The sequence below is a fragment of the Candidozyma haemuli genome (assembly GCF_002926055.2).
Source record: "Candidozyma haemuli strain B11899 chromosome Unknown E_2014730914, whole genome shotgun sequence".
In the NCBI taxonomy this organism is placed as follows: domain Eukaryota; kingdom Fungi; phylum Ascomycota; class Pichiomycetes; order Serinales; family Metschnikowiaceae; genus Candidozyma; species Candidozyma haemuli.
In genome coordinates, this window is record NW_020289903.1 from 133,403 (window position 1) to 150,380 (window position 16,978).

The window sequence follows — 16,978 nt, forward strand, 5'->3', positions numbered from 1 at the left end:
CTGTAAAATGCACAAATAACTGTCCTATCGTTGTATGAGCGACCTGAAAGCCCCATTATAGCATTCAAAGCAGCTTTGTCATCTTCAAACTCGATATAGACCTTACCAAGGCCTGGTTGGTTGACATGCAGCTGCATTCCAGGAGTATAATCGTGAGGTGGTCTTGGTATACGGAGAGATACGACCTTTCCGAAAGTTTCAGCTTCTTCTTTGATATCGTGGTGAATAAATCTGAAATTCACGTCATCGGCGAGGTCATTTGGAGTGACAGCATTTATGAGTTGGACCACCCTCAGCTTCGCATGGTACTGGACGTATTCGTTACGCACCAAGGCCCGCAAAGTCTTGAGGTCAATAGGACAGTCCTGGATGCTTGTTTTGATCTCGCCTGCTTCAGAGACTTCAATGCATGAAAACTCGACGCTTTTTATCATCGAAAGCTCACGAGCACTTTTAGCATGTTGGGATACCACTTTAATAGCGTCGCTCGTTTTTGAATGCTTCTTTGGATCGACATAAAATTCGGCAAATGCAAGTCCAACGGAATCTTTCGTGCCCACTTCACGTAATAGTTTGAACGCTCGAAGGGGGGAAATAGAAGTCAATGCATCTTGTAGTTGTGATTCTGTAGTGGCTTTGTCAATCTGCAAAGTCAACTTTCTCGGGCTATCTATCACTTCGTCCTTCAACTCATCGTCTCCAGATTTGTATGGCGGAAGACATTGGACGACATATTCGCCAGGACGAGAAAGCACGAGCTTCAAATTGCCAGACACCGAGTGAGCTCCATCTTGAGCAACGGAAGCAAGTGGAATTTCTTTCCCATTAAGTGCAAGTGCTAGCGTTGCAGCGACACTAGTTTTGAATTCGATGATCATCGTCGACTCGTCCTTGGTTTTCCTGGCCTTTTCGTAGTTCATATTAAGTGAGGTACCTTCCAAATCCACTGATCTTAAAAACTTATCAAAGATGTCCGCAACCTTTAAGTAGGCGACCTTTGAGAAATCCAAGTCCCTCACAAGTATAATACAAGAGTTCCGGGAATCGAGTGGGTCAATCTTGGAAGTGGCCATCAATACACCAGACTCGGAAGACCCATCTTTTATGAGATCTCCTATTTTTGCATCCTCAGCTGTCCTGGGGGCTCCCGGAAGAGGAAATAACCCAGAAAGCTTTGCACGTTGAGCCGTTACATTCTCAAGGCCCTTAGGCTTCACTCCCCATCCAGACCCTATAAGAGGGAACTTCTCTATCGTTGGGTATTCCGTTAGTGATGCCAACTTCTTCTCATATTTTTGCATCTTTGCTTCCTTGCTGAGACCAGCATCTGGGTCGTAGTCCTTCTCTGCTTCACGGTAGCGACCACCTTGGTTTCTATAACCATTTCCGTCATTGCGACCACGAGGCCTATTGTCGTACCTATTATCATAAGAGCGGAAGTTATTTCGTCTGTCACGAGGATCCAGTCCATTATCACGGTCAAAGCGGCCTCTATTGCCTCTGTCATTATATCCATCTCTGGGGCCATCACGCTCTCTGGGGTCTCTATCTCTCGGATCTCTCTCACGTTCACGGAATCCTCTCCCTCGGTTATCTCGTTCCCTTCCAGAGACGTAGCTGGAGTAATCACCAGTTCTGTAGCTGTCTCTGTACTTCAGCATTGGATGTGTGTGGTTGTCTTGATGTTATCTAATGAGATGGTACATCGCACTCACTTTTCGATGCAGATGTACTACATGCGCACAGTCTTCGATAAGTTCTTTTATGTATATATATGTGGTTTTATTAATTGGGAAGCAGGCTTTTCAACTTTTATCCCTTTAAGAGAGCTGCTGGTTTTACAACTCGTCGTGGACAGGTTTCTCTTCGGCCTCATCAGCTTCCACGGGCTCAACTGGTTCAACAGGTTCAACGGGTTCGACAGGGTCAGCCTGTTCCACTGGGTCGGCCTCAACTGCTTCCGTTTCAGAGCTTTCGTCAGGTGTAGCAGATTTTTCTGCTTCCTTAGCCTTCTTCTTGGCTTCCTTTTGCTCACGCTGCTTCTTGACGTTATCAAGCTTGGTCAACAAGTACTCCAATCTCTTCTCGTGATTCAGCTGAAGTGGCAAGACATCCTCAATCATTTGCATAATAAGGCTCTTCACATGCTCTGACTCCTCAAAGATCTCCTTCTTGTTTCTCTTGTTGAAAGCGCTCGTTGACAAGCCCAATGTGTTGGAAAGAACCTTCAAGGCTTCCTTGAACTCCTTGTAGTGAGCATCCAATTTAGTTCCCTCACTGGTACCGGTACCATAAAGCTTCTTCATGATCTTGTCGTTCACAGGGTCGAATTCCACACCTGCGGCCTCAAATCTGCTTCTGACTTCTCTGATCTGGCTTCCATACTCTAACAAATACTTCTGCACCATGGAAGAGATTTCAATACCTTCTTCATGCAATTTCTTGAGAGCACCCAAAGACAAGTCGGCAGTGCTCATAGTAATAACGCTTTCAGCTTCCTTCTTGTAGCCAGCCACGATCTCATGTTTTTCCTTGAGTTGCTCCAATGTTGCCAGGTCACTCTCGTAGTCCAACCATTCAAGAATTTCGGAAATTGTAGCCTCAATGGACTCCAATTTATCAACGCCAAACTCACTACGAAGATCATCGTTATGATCTTCCACGTAAGAGCGCAACTCGTAACAGACACTCTCAGCCAAGTTCTTGGTCTCAGCTAACTGAATCTTTTCGTAATCCTTTTGCTTCAAGTGTGCCAATCTGGTAGCGCTGGTTTTATGACCAGCCTTCGAAAGCGGATTCAAGCTAGTAAACTTGGCCTCAGGAACAACCAAGTTTACCTTGGCAGGAGTTTTAGCTTTTTTGGTGGTAGTTTCGTTGGCGGCAGAAGAGGTTTCTTCAGTAGATTCTGGCTCTGCCTCAGGACATTCGACAGTGAGGCCAGCCAAAGAGATAATCTTGTTTTGGTCGATCTCAAACTTACCAAAGACTTCTGGTGCCTTACAATTGAGGTTCTTGGCTTTGCTTTGGGTATTCTCAATGGAGTAAGTCTTGTAAAGAGCACCGTTCTCGAGCAAACCAATGCTCTTGGCCTTCTTGCTGACCGGTCCCAAAGACTTGGTAACGGCGCTGGATGCTGGTGAACCTCTTGGGAAAAGGGATTCTTGGGCAGCTCCATCAACAGATACATCAAAGTCACTGAAAATTCTGTCTGTGAATTCGACATTGTAAGGGTTAGACGTGATCATTTTCAATTCGTAACCTCTAATGGTGGTACCCAAAGCGCATGCCTCGTCAGCGTTCACAGTCTTGGCGAGCTTTTCTTCAGAACCTAACAAGCTTACCAACTCTTTCTGGACAAATGGCACTCTGGTGGAGCCACCGTTCAAAATGACAGACTTGATATCCTCAACTGTCTTTGGTCCAGATGGGCTGTTCTTCAATGCTTCGTTGATTGGGTCAGCAATCTTCTTTCTGATTTCAGCAGTAGCCTCTTCGAACTCGTCCCTTGTGATCACAGTCTTGAAGTCCTTGTCATCGGGGAAGTTTTCCAAACTAACCTTGTACTCAGTGTTTGCAGACAAAATAATCTTGGCCTTTTCAGCAGCCTCAACAAGTCTGGAAGCCAATCTTGGGGGCAAGGTGTGCTTCTTTGGCAACTTGAACTCTTCCAAGTAACGCTGGAACAAAAGGTCGTAGACAGACTGGGTCAACAATTCACCGCCAAAGGAATCATCGTGGCCAACGCTTTGAATGTCCAAGACGACGGTATGGTTTTCGAATGGAGTGTAGGAGAACAAAGTAGCTGTGGTAGAACCAGCACCAGAGTCGTAGATTATATGGTAAACGGTCTCGCCGTAAACATCCTCGTCATGCAACTTTCTGCTTGCAACGTAGCCTCTAGCCACGGCAGTGCCTTCGTCGACAAGACCCAAGACAGTGGAGTAGTTAGCCAAGTGGACAGCGTCCAAGTAAGCGTTTCTGACAGCTTGAGAGGCGTATGGAGCAATTGAAATTGCTACGTCCTCTGCAATGCTCTTTGCCTGTGGGTGGTTTTTCAACTCTCCAAGCACTCTGTCCTTCAATTCATTCAAAGTCATGGCCATGAGCTCCTCCACTGGAAACTCAAACTGGTTGTTAGAGTTACCCAACTTCAAGCTGACACTGTTGTTTCTCAGTTTATCGGAAGCCAAGCTAACACCATGGTGGCGTTCAATGTACTCCTTTACAGTATGGTCGTCGATTTGTTTACCCAAGAGGGCCTTGATGTTGGCGGCACAGGATTCAGGGAATCTCGAACAGAGGGAACCAATCTTGGAACCAAACACTCTGTCTGCGTCAAGCAAGTCACCCTTCTCGACATGAGGCCTCAAAGAAATGGCATTCAAGTCTTTTCTCTTACCTTCGTCAGTAACGACAATCTCAAAGGACAAACCTGGCGCCACCATAATGGCTTTCGTAAACTGGTGGCCGAGATCGATGCCCACAATTGCAGCAAGCGAAAACGAACTCCATAGCAAACAAACGAGAGCAATCAACTTCATTGTAAGTTAGGGGTATCAGTCAATGAAGAAGAAGTAGTTGAAGGCCTTGATGTTTTCCAGCTTGATCTCGATACGTAGTGGCCGATGCCGTGTGCACAACTGTGAGGTGGACGAACAAAGGTGGGGAAGGCGAAAGAGTGGCAAGTACAGACCAAAATACAAGAAAATTAAAATAGAAGTAGATATGTTGGGTAAACAAAAGGTGCTTGTTCTTGTGATGTTATTTTTATCCGGTTACGGAAAGTCTTTAAGTAAGAAAACTGGACTGTTCTTTAGGCTGGCCATGATGGAGTTTTTCGCATTCGCCTGAAGAGGTAATCGTGGGGAGAGGTGGCCTGCACAACGAAGAGACCAAATGCCTAAGTAGGCAGGCTCGAGAAGGACGCAGAAGCATTAGGAACCAGGGTCCGTCTTTCTAGGCAAACATGGTTCTTGCCACAAAAACAGATTGTTTGAGCAGGCAAAGATAGACTTTCTGATAAGCCATGCATACATTGCTTGGGTAATTTAGATCGGTTTATAGACAATTCTGCCATTAAGCCCAGGATGAAAGGCCAAGAAGGTGCCAGACTTGCCATACTAAAGTCGTATAGTATAATGCACACTGTAATGTTCTGAGTTCAATGAAGCTCCCAGAACTCACTTGACTAGTGGTGTCCAAAATGACTAGTTGAAGGATGCCCTCAATGGCTGCGAAAAACTGGTAGTAGAGTGTCCCGCGGAGTCGCCTCGGACGACATTTCATAGTAGAATGTATCATTGACATATTCAAGAAGGCAAAAACATGTCAGCAAAGCAAGTCACAGAAATTCGCTGGGGAGGTCGATTTTCGTCTTCCGTAGTCTGGTGGCTTAAAGCCCGTCCTTCATGACCTTCAGCCGAAAGCATCGGAAGGGAAAAAAAAGTCGCGAAGAGTGAAAAACCCAGCCGCTTATCTTTCCCTCATCCCATTCTCATCACGCACTTACAAGGCTCTTTCCCGCCAAACCCAAGAGTATCACTCTAGAACATTAGATCAAAAATGGACAGTGCCGACGTTGAAGCTACTAAAATGTACATTACGTACAACAACATCCACCAGTTGTGTCAGGAGACCTCTGAGAAGATTAAGCAGTTCAAGCCTGACTTGATCATCGCAATCGGCGGTGGTGGTTTCATCCCAGCCCGTATGTTGAGAACTTTCTTGAAGGAGCCTGGCCAGCCAAACATTAGAATCATGGCCATCATCTTGTCTCTTTACGAGGACATCGAGACCGTTGGTACTCAAGCTGAGCAAGTCGGTACCCAGGTTGTGAGAACTCAGTGGATTGACTACGCCCAGTCTAAGGTTGACTTGGTCAACAAGAACGTTTTGATCATTGATGAGGTCGATGACACTAGAACTACTTTGCATTACGCCGTCTCTGAGTTGAAGAAGGACGTTGCCGAGCAGGCCCAGGCCAAGGGTGCTAACCCCGACGACACCAAGTTCGGTATCTTTGTTCTCCACGACAAGGACAAGACCAAGAAGGCTAGCTTGCCTGATGAGATCATGAAGACCGGCAACTACTTTGCTGCCAGAACCGTCCCTGATGTCTGGATTGCATACCCATGGGAGTCTGATGACATTGTCTACCACAGTAAGAGAGCTATCGAGCAGGGTAACGATGTTTTCCTCCCTTCCACCACTGAACAATAATTCATAGACCTTGCCCTATCTGAAAGACTTGTATCAGTCAATTTAGGTGTATTATATTAGACAACTTTAATCGTCAATTTCGATGTAGTCAGGACTGCGTGAATGGTTCTTCAAAGGAGGATGCTCCTTGCCTTTGTTTGTTCTTTTCTTACTTTGTCTCAATGATTTTCCTTCTCCTGAGAATGCCTTTACTGCCGGTTGCTCTGCTTCAGACTCCTCTGGTGTTGGTAATGTGACGGGCCAGCCCAAGAAGAGTTGGTTCTCTGGTAAATGCAAAGGGGCGGGAGGAATATCAGGGTCCAAGTCATCAATAGTAAGCTTCTTATCTTCTTCGCCAGTAGCTTTACCCGAGAGCTTCTGGCCGCTACCCTTATATTTCGTGTTGCTAGCACTGGCCACCAAGTTGGCAAAGTCAATTGATTGTGCCATAGTACCGGCACCAGCACTCTTCTTAACACTTGAAGGATCAATAGGTGTAGAAGAAGGTTTCACGGACCGTGGTGTGTACTCAGGCTCGACATATCCGACAGGTGGGGCAAACTCAGTTTCTAAATCCGTTTCGACAACACAAATACCCTTAGAGTCCGACTCAGGCCTTGCCTCCAAGACCTTGATACCATACCTCGTGTCGTTATAATCGATTTCAATGACATCGTTGATTGTTAACGTAGAAAACTTCCTCAATGCATTCTCCAAGACTGCCTTGGGGTCTGAGATCTCGAGGAAGTCAACAGACTGTGGCTCAAGTTTAGTGAATTGACCATTTGGAAGATCATGGTTAGCGATCTTAACCAAAGAACCGGGTTGCAACTCTAGCGTTTCCATCATCCACTGTGGAATATAGACTCTACCTTCCTCTGCAACGAACTCCAACACACCACTGTGTGTCTTCTTGTCAGACCCTTCATTTGTTAATTCGAACAACATAGGGTATCTGATATGCAACATGGTGAGTTTGTTTAATGCTGAAGGGGGAAGGAAGATCTTGCCTCCAAAGTTGGCATCGTCTTTCCGTACGTTATCAGGCATCATAGCTATGGGGTAACATCTGAAGTAATCCTCGAACTTCATGTTTGCGGGTGAAAAGTTCTGGCCCCCGAAGAAGCCTGATCCAAATCCTGAAAACATGGTTTATTGAAAAAAAAAAAATGGAAAAAAATGGATGTGCTATGAATGATAAATTAAAGTGTGGTAGGATCGAAGGTTAGGGTACTGGAGTTTGCCTTTATGGCTTCATACAGTACATGCCAAATAGCGGGTGCTACTATGAGAAGGTACTACCTTACATAAGGGTGTCGTTATATTTTGCGCTTGATTGTTGGACCTATTTGTTAAAGACGTAATTCATCACCATTTATATATCTGACCAATCTATTATGCGTGTCTTTGCTGGTGGATTTGCACAATCCTGTTGGCAATCTCCTTTTGCGAATCATCCAAGTTGCCAAAGACTGCCTGGTACCTCAGCGGATCTTGCTGCTGGGCCAATGTAATCTTCTCTGCAAATACCTGGAAGACATTGAAAGAATCAAGTGGTGTCTGCTTCATGGCTTCAAGCTCGGCTTCATCAGCCTCTAGGTCATCTTCATAGTATTCCTCGTCATCCTCATCCTCATCATCACCACCGTTGAAATCTCTGCTTGAAGCACGAGGTCCGCTTTCTTTATCTAGGATATCTTGTCTAGCTCTGATAGCGTGTGGCAAGGTCTCCAAGTTGGAAATGAGCAAGTCGACGGTTTCACCAACCAAATCTTCAGTAGGAAGGAGGTCCAATGGAGCCTCAGTAAGAATCGAAAGAGCGGCAAGGATTTGCAATTTGCATCCATAGACACTTCTAAACTCGTCGCTGTACTTGACCCACATAGTGAAGAAGAACTTGATCACATCATGCTGCTTCATGATTTGTAACGTTCCAGTTGCCTCAACACAGAAACATGCGAAGAAAATCTTCAACACGGACAAGTAGTGCAACATGTAGCCATCAAAGGCTTCCTGTGCGTCCAAGCTTTGGTAAATCTTGAACATCTCGGGCAAGAACTCAGGCAAGAAAGGCACAAACTTCTTGTTCAAAGTCAAGATAGCGTACTCAATCAATTCAAAAGCGTGGTGGGCGAATACAGGGTCCACCATATCACCGGAAAGCATCTTGAAGCAGACCTTGAACATTGACTGCACATTTGCATTATCAACAGTAATGTCATCAGCACCAAAAGCATGCAAGATAACACCTTCCAAGAAAGGTTGGAAAGTGTCAAAGAAATCTTCAGCATATGTGTCGAAACAGGAGATCACACATTGGTAAAGTTCCCATGATGTTGGCGACATACGATTAGTACTGAAAATAATAGATTCCAAGATTTCGACAACTTCTGTCAAAAACAGCGCCATGGAGTTTTCCAAGATGAACTTGATCATATCCTTGAGAATCACTTCCAAGTTACTAGATACTTGAGGAGAAGCATTCATCGAAATGACCAAAGACGTCAAGGTGTTCAAAATACCAGCAGCAGCATATTCTTTATCAACATTGATGCCGCCGTTCTGGGAAGACTGCTCCAAAATTTCATTGGCTAACTTGATAAACTGTTCAACCAAACGAACGGAGAGTTCATTGGCGTAAGGCTCCAAGTTAGCTGCGAACTTCTCCACGAAGACATCCATGACAGTGTTCAAAGTATCACTTTCGAAATTCTTGGACATGTCAAGCAAGACACCCATCAATTGTGGAGCTTGGTCCGCAACTTGTGATGCAACTAGGTCCTCATCAACCAAGGCACGCAAACCGTCAATAGCAGTTAACTGGATAGGGAAGTGTTCTTGCTGCTGGAAACAGAGCACGATACCTTGGAAAATATCCTGCAAGATCTTCTGGTCATTGTACTTGTGCATGAACATGGCAATGGTGTCACAAGCTCTGGCAGTAAGCCATGGGTATTTCGCGATGACAGCCTCAGAAAGCTCAGGGTAAACATAAGAATGCAAAAGCTGGTCAATTTGGCCCTTCACTGGACTCAGGTCTTTGTTGAGTCTAATAGAAATAGTAGCCAATACACGAAGGGCACCTTCCGTCTGGCAGGCATACTCCAAATTCTCTCTATCAGAGGCTCTATGTTGGAAGACGTCATTGATGATTGCGAGAATAGCATTACCAGTCTTTGAGAACTTGGTGGATGACAACCTAAACAAGAAGTTGATAGAGGCTGTATCAGCAGTAGGATTGTCCCTGCTCACATCGAAGAATCTTCTAATGTATTCCTCAGGGTCATCTTCGTACAACTCTATCGTCTCTTGGTTGGCATTGAGGGTTGGCAAAAGAACATGTCTGATGATAGCGTCCAATTTTTCCTCGATTAATGGGAAAGCAGGAGTCTCGATGACCAGCTCTAGGAAACTGATCAAATGATACAAGGAGGCTTCTGATAACCATATCTCCTTTGTGGACCACTTTTCAATGATCTGCCAATAAACATTGAGGATTTCAGGAACAAAGTTGGCCAAGAAAGTGGCTGCAAACTGTGAATCCTTCTTTGGTGTGCTCACACCACCTCCGTGACGGAATAAGAGTCTGTGCAAGTTGCCAAAGCACCATTTCACAGCTTTGATACGAGGAAGCGATGCTCTTTCAGATGGCTCAGCTTGAGTAACATAAGAAGGCAAAGGCTTGTTGATGAGCATGATGTGGAACTTGCACCAGGTTCCCAAATTGGAGGGATTGGTGAGGTATGCTGGCAATGTGGAGTAGGTGGAGTACTTGAAGACCTTGAAAATCAAGTAGAACAACTGGTCGGACACCTCAGAATCGTTTTCCATGAGGTTATCAACCAAGCTCTCCAACAATGGGAACATCTTTTCGGCCACTTCTTCGAGCACAATGTTTCTGTTACCCTCGTGTGAGTAACGGTAAGTCTTGGTGTATTCGAACAAGCAGATCAAACCGGTGTAAACATGGTCAATGTTCGAAGTATCCGAGATCAATTTTGGAATGATATCGGTGAGATCGTCCCATTTTTCAGCATTGAGGATGCTGCTTATCGAGGTGGATAATTGGACCCTTAATTGTGGGTTCTTGTACCTCTGACTCAACACTTCCACCAACTTCTGCTTGATGGCAGGCTTCTCGTTCTGTTGGATGTACCTAGCATTCGAAACCTTAAGATCGGGGACTACCCAATAGTTGGACACTCTGTTTTTGAAAAAGATAGCTGCCGAAGTCTGAACTCCGAGATTAATACTGGAGTCAGTGATGAGGTCAAGGAGATAGGCAGTGAAACCCGGTTGTTCCTCGAAGTAACGCAACTGTTGCTCACTTTGCTTTCTTGTTTGCAAGTTAGCATCAAGCGTTCCTGCTAAGGACTTGAGGAGAGTGTCTTTATCCATAGCTGTTAGTTTAGTAGGTCGCTCAGCCAAAGAGTAGGCGAGAGAAAAAAAATTAACCACTGAAAATAGTATGCGTGCGCACACCATCCACATGAACACTAATCACAGGGCATCACGAGTCAATAGAAAAAATAAAATAGATATATTCATGGGAATTGCAACCAACGCAAAATACAGCTCTACATTTTAAATCCACATTTCTTCGAATTTGCTCTGAAGACGCTGAAGCGATGGCCTCTTGGAAATACCCATTTCGCACCCACCAGGTGCCGGCTCAACGTCATGGCAAGTGGTATGTGTAACTTTGCAGCCTGTCAAGGCGAAGTAGGTAAAGTAGATTCTGAGTAGGATTTTTTGTTTTTTGGGCTGTTTTGGGTTATTTTATGGAACTTGTTTCGAGTGAAGTCTTTCATTTTAAAGTTTACAAGATTTGTCGTCAGAGTCAGGTAGTGTAAGGTTTTGTGAATCTTATGCACCATTGAAGGAAATCCGCAAAGAAGATATTTCAGAGAAGCAACATAAATCAGAAAAACCAAATAAAGTCAAAGCGACCAAAAAGTTGATTTTGTAAAAGGTCTAAGAACTTTCTGAAACCTCCACTTCCACGAAAAGGACCCTGTGGGGGGTACCCCTGGTTTTCCAGTTTTCTGGTGGGCCCTGGGAAACCTCGTTAAGGGGAGGTACGGATTCTTCGCCTCACCTAAAATCAACACTTGACCTTTTCTCGTTACCTTCAGTTCAACAACTACCAGATCATGTTTGGCTTGGGCAAATTGTTCTATGTGATTGTACTTAGTGTCAATGGTATAGCCGTGCTAAGCGAGGACAGGTTCCTTAATAGAATTGGCTGGGGAAATGCTGCGCCAAACCAGTTCCAGCAACAATATGGAATGCAAGCCAATTCAGACACGTCCATTAAGAACCGACTTATCACCTTGATAAGCGCCATCCGAACCTTATTGAGACTCCCGCTAATTGCCATCAACATATTGATCATTCTTTACGAGTTGATTCTTGGTTGAGCATATTCCAAAAAAACCCCAGAGAAAATTACCCACACAAGCATATACTACCCTTACGCATTTTGTACCATAGATATACCGTGTAATATACATTGTTTCACCAAACTCCATTTGAATGTCTTTTCTTTTCTGTCTTTGATACCAGACTAATATACACAAGACTGACCTTACAGTCTTCTCTCATTACTACAACCCATGGTTCCTCAGTTTTCCTGCTTGATCTCCTGTGCGCCGGGAGATCCGCTGCCTTGCAACCGATCTCTGGACTTCTTAAACAACTCTTCTTGCTGCTTCAATAGCTCTTCTTCAGTCAAGCCAGAATTAAGGAACTTGTTGTTTTTCTTCTCCTTGCCCTTGAGCAACTCCTTATGTTCGTCCAATACCTTGTTGATGATATCAAGATAGTTGTGGAAACCCAACTCCTCCAATGCTTTAATCACATGGTCGCTGGCAATGGTCTTCTTGGCTTCTTTCTCAGCTATATCATTCAGCTGTGTGGACAAAATCATAATGAATTCTATGCTGCACTCGGTGATGGCTTCTCTTGCCTCTTTAGAGATGGCAATGTCCTTGGGCAAGATTTCACTGACAATCTTTTGCACTGTGGCCTTTGGCAACGATAAATCTTCGCCTGGGTTGATGACGTGGGCGCGAAGTCCGACATTTCTCAAGTAATATGTGTTGCAGTTGCTTTTTTCTTTTTAAAAACCGTCAATTTGGGTGCAATTTATTTGACTGAGGCCTCTGAGAAAATGCGCAGGCGTCCTTCTTTATATACACATAGTGTGCTGAATGCTGATTATGTAATCGCGTGCTCATGCTCATCCCGAAAAAGACACAGGATACACTTTAAGATAAGGGTAGCCTGGGGAAAGTGGTATTCTGCAATACTTTTATTGATCTCGCTTTTTAAATTTTTGTTCGAAAAACCATGTCTATTGCTGTTTCCAGGGTTTTTGTGCAATATTCGAGTGCTATGCGTGTAGAAGTACTATAGAGCTGGGATAGCTGGATGGTGGCACCTCGAGGAGGACTCCATAAACTCATTTGGACCCTCTTATGTACCAAATACCTTTGGCTTTCTTTGCTGGTGTTTACAAAAACCAGAAAAACAATCATTGTGGCTTATCATAACCCAGGTGTTGGTGTTGTGTATCTAACTGACGTATTTTGCAGCCATTGCAGCAACCGTAAACTCAGGGAAATGCAGCGAACTTGGAACTGTCTAAACCACAGGCAGCGGATAAGCGTTAACCGTCATTCTCCAAAAATGCAATAGTCTCTTTGGCAAACCGCTCCGGCTGTTCGCTCACGAGCCAATGCCCACAGTCATACACAGATAAGTCGAAATTTGGGAAGTATTTGGGGAAATCCTGTTCAATATTCCTTTCTGTGATGAAGTGAGATTGTTCTGCTTTCATCACCTTGACCGGTTTATCGAATACCTTGCCCTCGACATCCGTAGGCCATTCTCCTAGCTCCTTCAAAACGTCATCTTTCAAAAATTGAGCACTGGCACCCGAAATTTCACTGGCAGATTATCATGTTTCGACGTTCTTCTATTTAAGTTGGACATCAAGAAAAGTCTCACCAACTTATCCTTCTCGTATTTGAACAATAACTTATCCATCTTACCCAAAAGTGCAGCCTTGGGCATACCTGGCAAGCTTTTGTCTCTTTCAAGATGGCACAATCCCAAAAGGTCCTTGTAAAACTGCTGGTCCAACGTTTCTGACGCAGGACTGTTGTCTATAACTATAAGCTTCTCTATGAGGTCAGGTCTAATCAAGCTTACCAACATGGACACCTTAGCTCCCATCAGATGACCTGCTAAAACCACAGGACGTTTTAAATGGTCATCAAGGTACTTAATTGTATCGTGGGCCATTGCCATATAAGTGTGAGGAGCAGCGTGTGGCGCTGAGCCATGGTTCCTCATGTCAAGTCCAATGACCGTTCTTCTAGTATGAGACGAAATTGCTTTACCCACAGAACCGTAATTCTGTTTGGCTCCAAAGAGACCATGTATTAAAATGAGTGGAGTTTTGCTGTCATCAATTTCAACGTCTCTGGTTGGCTTGATCACTTGGCTGGGAACATCGACGATATCATGATGAGGAAGAGGATGAACGTCGTTGATATGAAGCGATTGGAATTCCTTGCGCCAGTCAATCTTAGTAGCACTTCTAAGCGAAGTACTAAAGGTTCGTAGGGGAACTCTTCCCACTATCAGTATGCGTTGCATTGACGTTGACTCTTATCGGTGACTTTTGATGGGTGCGAAAAATAGTCATAGAACCATGGCCAGTATGACTACACTACATGTAAAAGTACCTAAAAATATGCTATTATCAACTTGATGCTAAGAAAATCTTATTTGTCAATAAGATCCTCTAAGTACATGCTTGGAAGTGTTCTTCTCTTGGATCTTGCGTTCGGGCTGTTTCCTGGTGAGCTCGATGGAGACTTGCCCTGGGCGCTTGGGTCAGCGGCAGCGTGGTCCAGCAACGAGTACTCACTGTTATTGACACCAGGACTCAAGTACATATTAGGAATGAGCTGAGAATGCCTATTGATCGCTGGAGAGGGCTCATTGTTGCGCAATGACATGTTGGACCCAGCAAGCAAATTCGACTGGGACTTGGTTCTGCTGTGTGACATGACTTCTTTTGTAGGCGAAATAAACATATTCGTAAGATCATGGTGGGATGTGGCATATGGGGTTTCAGACATGTGTAGAGTGGAAGCATCACCTCCATCATACAAAGACTTGGACGACATGAGCGGCATCTTTGCAACTGAACCCTGATACTCCGTATTGAGGAAATGTGTACTTGAAGAGCCAAGCGAGTTGCTGTACACTCTGTTACGGTTGTAGTTCTCGTACATGGACTTTTCTCCCGAGGAAGACCGTTTCGCTAGCATGGAAGCACGAATGGATCTGATGAGATGGAACAACACAAATGCAAGGATAATTGCTCCAACAACACTTCCCACGGCAATGAAAACCGTGCCGGTAAGGCGGCTTTCTCTATGGATATAAGGATTGTGATTACTGGCAGGCACTGTTATGGAAGGTGTTGAGATCACCTCACTGGATGACGAGACCAGAGGCATCCCAGTTGAAGCAGACGGCATGCCAGTAGTAGCAGAAGGCATATCCTTACTATCATCGTCATCTTTAGTGGCAGAAGGCATATCGTCCCTTCTCAAGAGAGAAAGGCTGCCCACGATGGTTGATGTGACAAATGACATGAATCGGGGCTGTGATCCAAATAGGAAGGAAAGATTTGGTGGTGGGACTCAGGTAAGTTAAACGAGGCTTTCAAAGGTATTTGTATTGCAACGAGCAGGCGTTGTTTTTTGGCAGGCGGTGTTGAAGTTTCAGTTGAGTGGCTTTCCTTTAGGAAGTGTTCTAAAAATGACTTCTTTTTTTTTCTCTTTTCTCTCGTTTCCATATGTTTACAAAAGCTTGAGGCAATGTCGCACTTGCCCTTTCGAGCCATAAATAGATCCGAGCCTCATTTTGATTCCTCACATATGAGGACCCACCTGTCAAACGACATTTTTGCAACCACCATTATTTGCTCAATGTTAGCTTGTTCTCTGGTAGCTGTTATTTATGGAAGTCACGCCAAGCAGTAAAGGTTTATGATTCGAATTGATCATCTGTTTAAGGTTGGTTTGGAAATGTAAACATACTGCACTGGGAACAACCTTAGATTGCACCTTGTGCCTGGTGTGAGCGAGACGAGCTGTGGACACCCAACCACGCCCTGATTAACATATAATACAAAAAAAAGATGAATAAAGAGGTTGAATTGGCAAAAAAGAATGCGCAAGCCCGGAATCGAACCGGGGGCCCAACGATGGCAACGTTGGATTTTACCACTAAACCACTTGCGCTAGTGAAGAAAAGCTCCGAGACGGGGAATTGAACCCCGGTCTACCACGCGACAAGCGGTAATTCTAGCCACTAAACTATCTCGGACTTATTGGTGTAAGGTGGTTGGAGGGTTTACAGGAACATGCTTTTGGCAAAACGTTGACAATTTTTAATTTTGAAAACATGAGATAAAAATTTGAAGTTTGCTGATTTGAGTTCCGGTTTCAGATTTGCCGAAATACGAAATTTTTGGGCCTAAATGGCGTCTCAAACCACCTCATCTCCCCACCTTCGCGAACATCAACATCTTGTTTACTTCCTACTACAACGATGAGCCATGACGGCAAAGCCGAGGCCCAAGAAGTACGCTTGCCTGTTCGAAGGGTGTGATAAACGCTACTCGCGCCCAGCGCTACTAGCTCAACATGAGCGGACGCATAGTAACGATAGGCCCTTTGCCTGCGATTTTGAGGGCTGCGATAAGGCCTTCTTCAGAAAGTCACATCTAGAGGTTCACAAGTGCAGCCACCAGAAAGATAACGAGATGCGGTTTCAGTGTAAGATATGTGGCAAGGGTGTCATTGATGCACAAAGACTACGAAGACACGAACTTACGCATACGAAGAAACACAAGTGCCCTTACGAGGGGTGCAACGAGTCCTTCTACCATCATATATCTTACAAGCATCATATTGAATCCGTGCATGAGATGGTCACGGTGTGTGATATATGCCATAGAAGGTTTCAAAATAAGGTCTTGCTTGCAAAGCACAAGCTCAAGGAACACGGCGAGGGTGAAACGTTCTCTTGTTCTCATCCTGGATGTTTCTCTACGTTCGTGACCGAGAGAAATCTTAAGGATCATATACGAAAAGAGCATCCTAAGATCAAATGCAAGGACTGTGCTTCCGAATTTGACTCTCCACTGGCATTGAAAGCGCATATGCTAGTACACGGTGACCCCAGTGGGAAGAGCTCAGAGAATGACGAGGCAACAAAATCGGATGATTCGAGAGAAACTGAAGACAAACTTGTTGCATCTAAAGAGGACAAGAAACATACTGAGATGACCGCCACAGATATAAGTAACTTGAGCGGATCGTCGATTATCAGCTTGATGCTGGGGAACTTCAAACAGAGATACAAGTGCCCCAGGTCAGGATGCGGGAGGGTATTCGAGCGTAAACACGCATACGATAAACATATGGAGAAACATAAATGGGAAAGGGAACAAGCGGAAAAGAAATTACAAGAGTTGGAGCGGGAGGAGCAGGAAAACGCTGCATCGGAGATCGCTGAGGTTGTCAGTATCGAGCTGGATCATTTTTCAGATTTGGACGAAGATAACATCATTGACGAGGAGTCCGAGCCAGAAGCAAGCGACACTGATAATTCTATGGTTGAAGAAGTCACCGAAAGACAAGAGGAACTTGACTTGCTTCTAGCTCAGGAGATGCAAAATATTAATTAGAAT

The 16,978-nt window shown here is 44.7% G+C and overlaps 7 protein-coding genes and 2 non-coding genes across 9 annotated transcripts; 2 read left to right on the forward strand and 7 right to left on the reverse strand. All coding sequences in view use genetic code 12, as the record gives it.

Annotated features, from left to right (window-relative positions):
* Positions 1 to 24: 24 nt before the first annotated feature.
* CXQ85_003246 (uncharacterized protein) lies at positions 25 to 1,661 on the reverse strand (the record flags this gene model as incomplete). Its single annotated transcript, XM_025486896.1, has 2 exons — positions 25 to 43; positions 91 to 1,661. The coding sequence occupies 2 exons, from the start codon at positions 1,659 to 1,661 to the stop codon at positions 25 to 27; spliced, it is 1,590 nt and encodes a 529-aa protein (XP_025340344.1).
* Positions 1,662 to 1,838: 177 nt separating this feature from the next.
* On the reverse strand, positions 1,839 to 4,541 carry LHS1 (Hsp70 family chaperone; the record flags this gene model as incomplete). The annotated part of the gene is made up of 1 exon (XM_025486897.1): positions 1,839 to 4,541. One exon carries the CDS (start codon positions 4,539 to 4,541, stop codon positions 1,839 to 1,841), a length of 2,703 nt encoding a protein of 900 aa, XP_025340345.1.
* A 1,021-nt stretch (positions 4,542 to 5,562) lies between these two features.
* Positions 5,563 to 6,219, forward strand: HPT1 (hypoxanthine phosphoribosyltransferase; the record flags this gene model as incomplete). Its single annotated transcript, XM_025486898.1, has 1 exon — positions 5,563 to 6,219. The coding sequence occupies one exon, from the start codon at positions 5,563 to 5,565 to the stop codon at positions 6,217 to 6,219; it is 657 nt and encodes a 218-aa protein (XP_025340346.1).
* Positions 6,220 to 6,285: 66 nt separating this feature from the next.
* CXQ85_003249 (polyubiquitin-binding protein) lies at positions 6,286 to 7,347 on the reverse strand (the record flags this gene model as incomplete). Its single annotated transcript, XM_025486899.1, has 1 exon — positions 6,286 to 7,347. The coding sequence occupies one exon, from the start codon at positions 7,345 to 7,347 to the stop codon at positions 6,286 to 6,288; it is 1,062 nt and encodes a 353-aa protein (XP_025340347.1).
* A 246-nt stretch (positions 7,348 to 7,593) lies between these two features.
* Positions 7,594 to 10,596, reverse strand: CXQ85_003250 (uncharacterized protein; the record flags this gene model as incomplete). Its single annotated transcript, XM_025486900.1, has 1 exon — positions 7,594 to 10,596. The coding sequence occupies one exon, from the start codon at positions 10,594 to 10,596 to the stop codon at positions 7,594 to 7,596; it is 3,003 nt and encodes a 1,000-aa protein (XP_025340348.1).
* Positions 10,597 to 11,821: 1,225 nt separating this feature from the next.
* On the reverse strand, positions 11,822 to 14,873 carry NCB2 (negative cofactor 2 transcription regulator complex subunit; the record flags this gene model as incomplete). The annotated part of the gene is made up of 4 exons (XM_025486901.1): positions 11,822 to 12,249; positions 12,874 to 13,148; positions 13,193 to 13,816; positions 14,020 to 14,873. The coding sequence occupies 4 exons, from the start codon at positions 14,871 to 14,873 to the stop codon at positions 11,822 to 11,824; spliced, it is 2,181 nt and encodes a 726-aa protein (XP_025340349.1).
* Positions 14,874 to 15,453: 580 nt separating this feature from the next.
* Positions 15,454 to 15,524, reverse strand: CXQ85_003252. The gene has a single exon. It is a non-coding gene; the product is annotated as a tRNA-Gly (tRNA).
* Positions 15,525 to 15,537: 13 nt separating this feature from the next.
* On the reverse strand, positions 15,538 to 15,609 carry CXQ85_003253. The gene has a single exon. It is a non-coding gene; the product is annotated as a tRNA-Asp (tRNA).
* Positions 15,610 to 15,841: 232 nt separating this feature from the next.
* CXQ85_003254 (uncharacterized protein) lies at positions 15,842 to 16,975 on the forward strand (the record flags this gene model as incomplete). The annotated part of the gene is made up of 1 exon (XM_025486902.1): positions 15,842 to 16,975. One exon carries the CDS (start codon positions 15,842 to 15,844, stop codon positions 16,973 to 16,975), a length of 1,134 nt encoding a protein of 377 aa, XP_025340350.1.
* Positions 16,976 to 16,978: the final 3 nt, after the last annotated feature.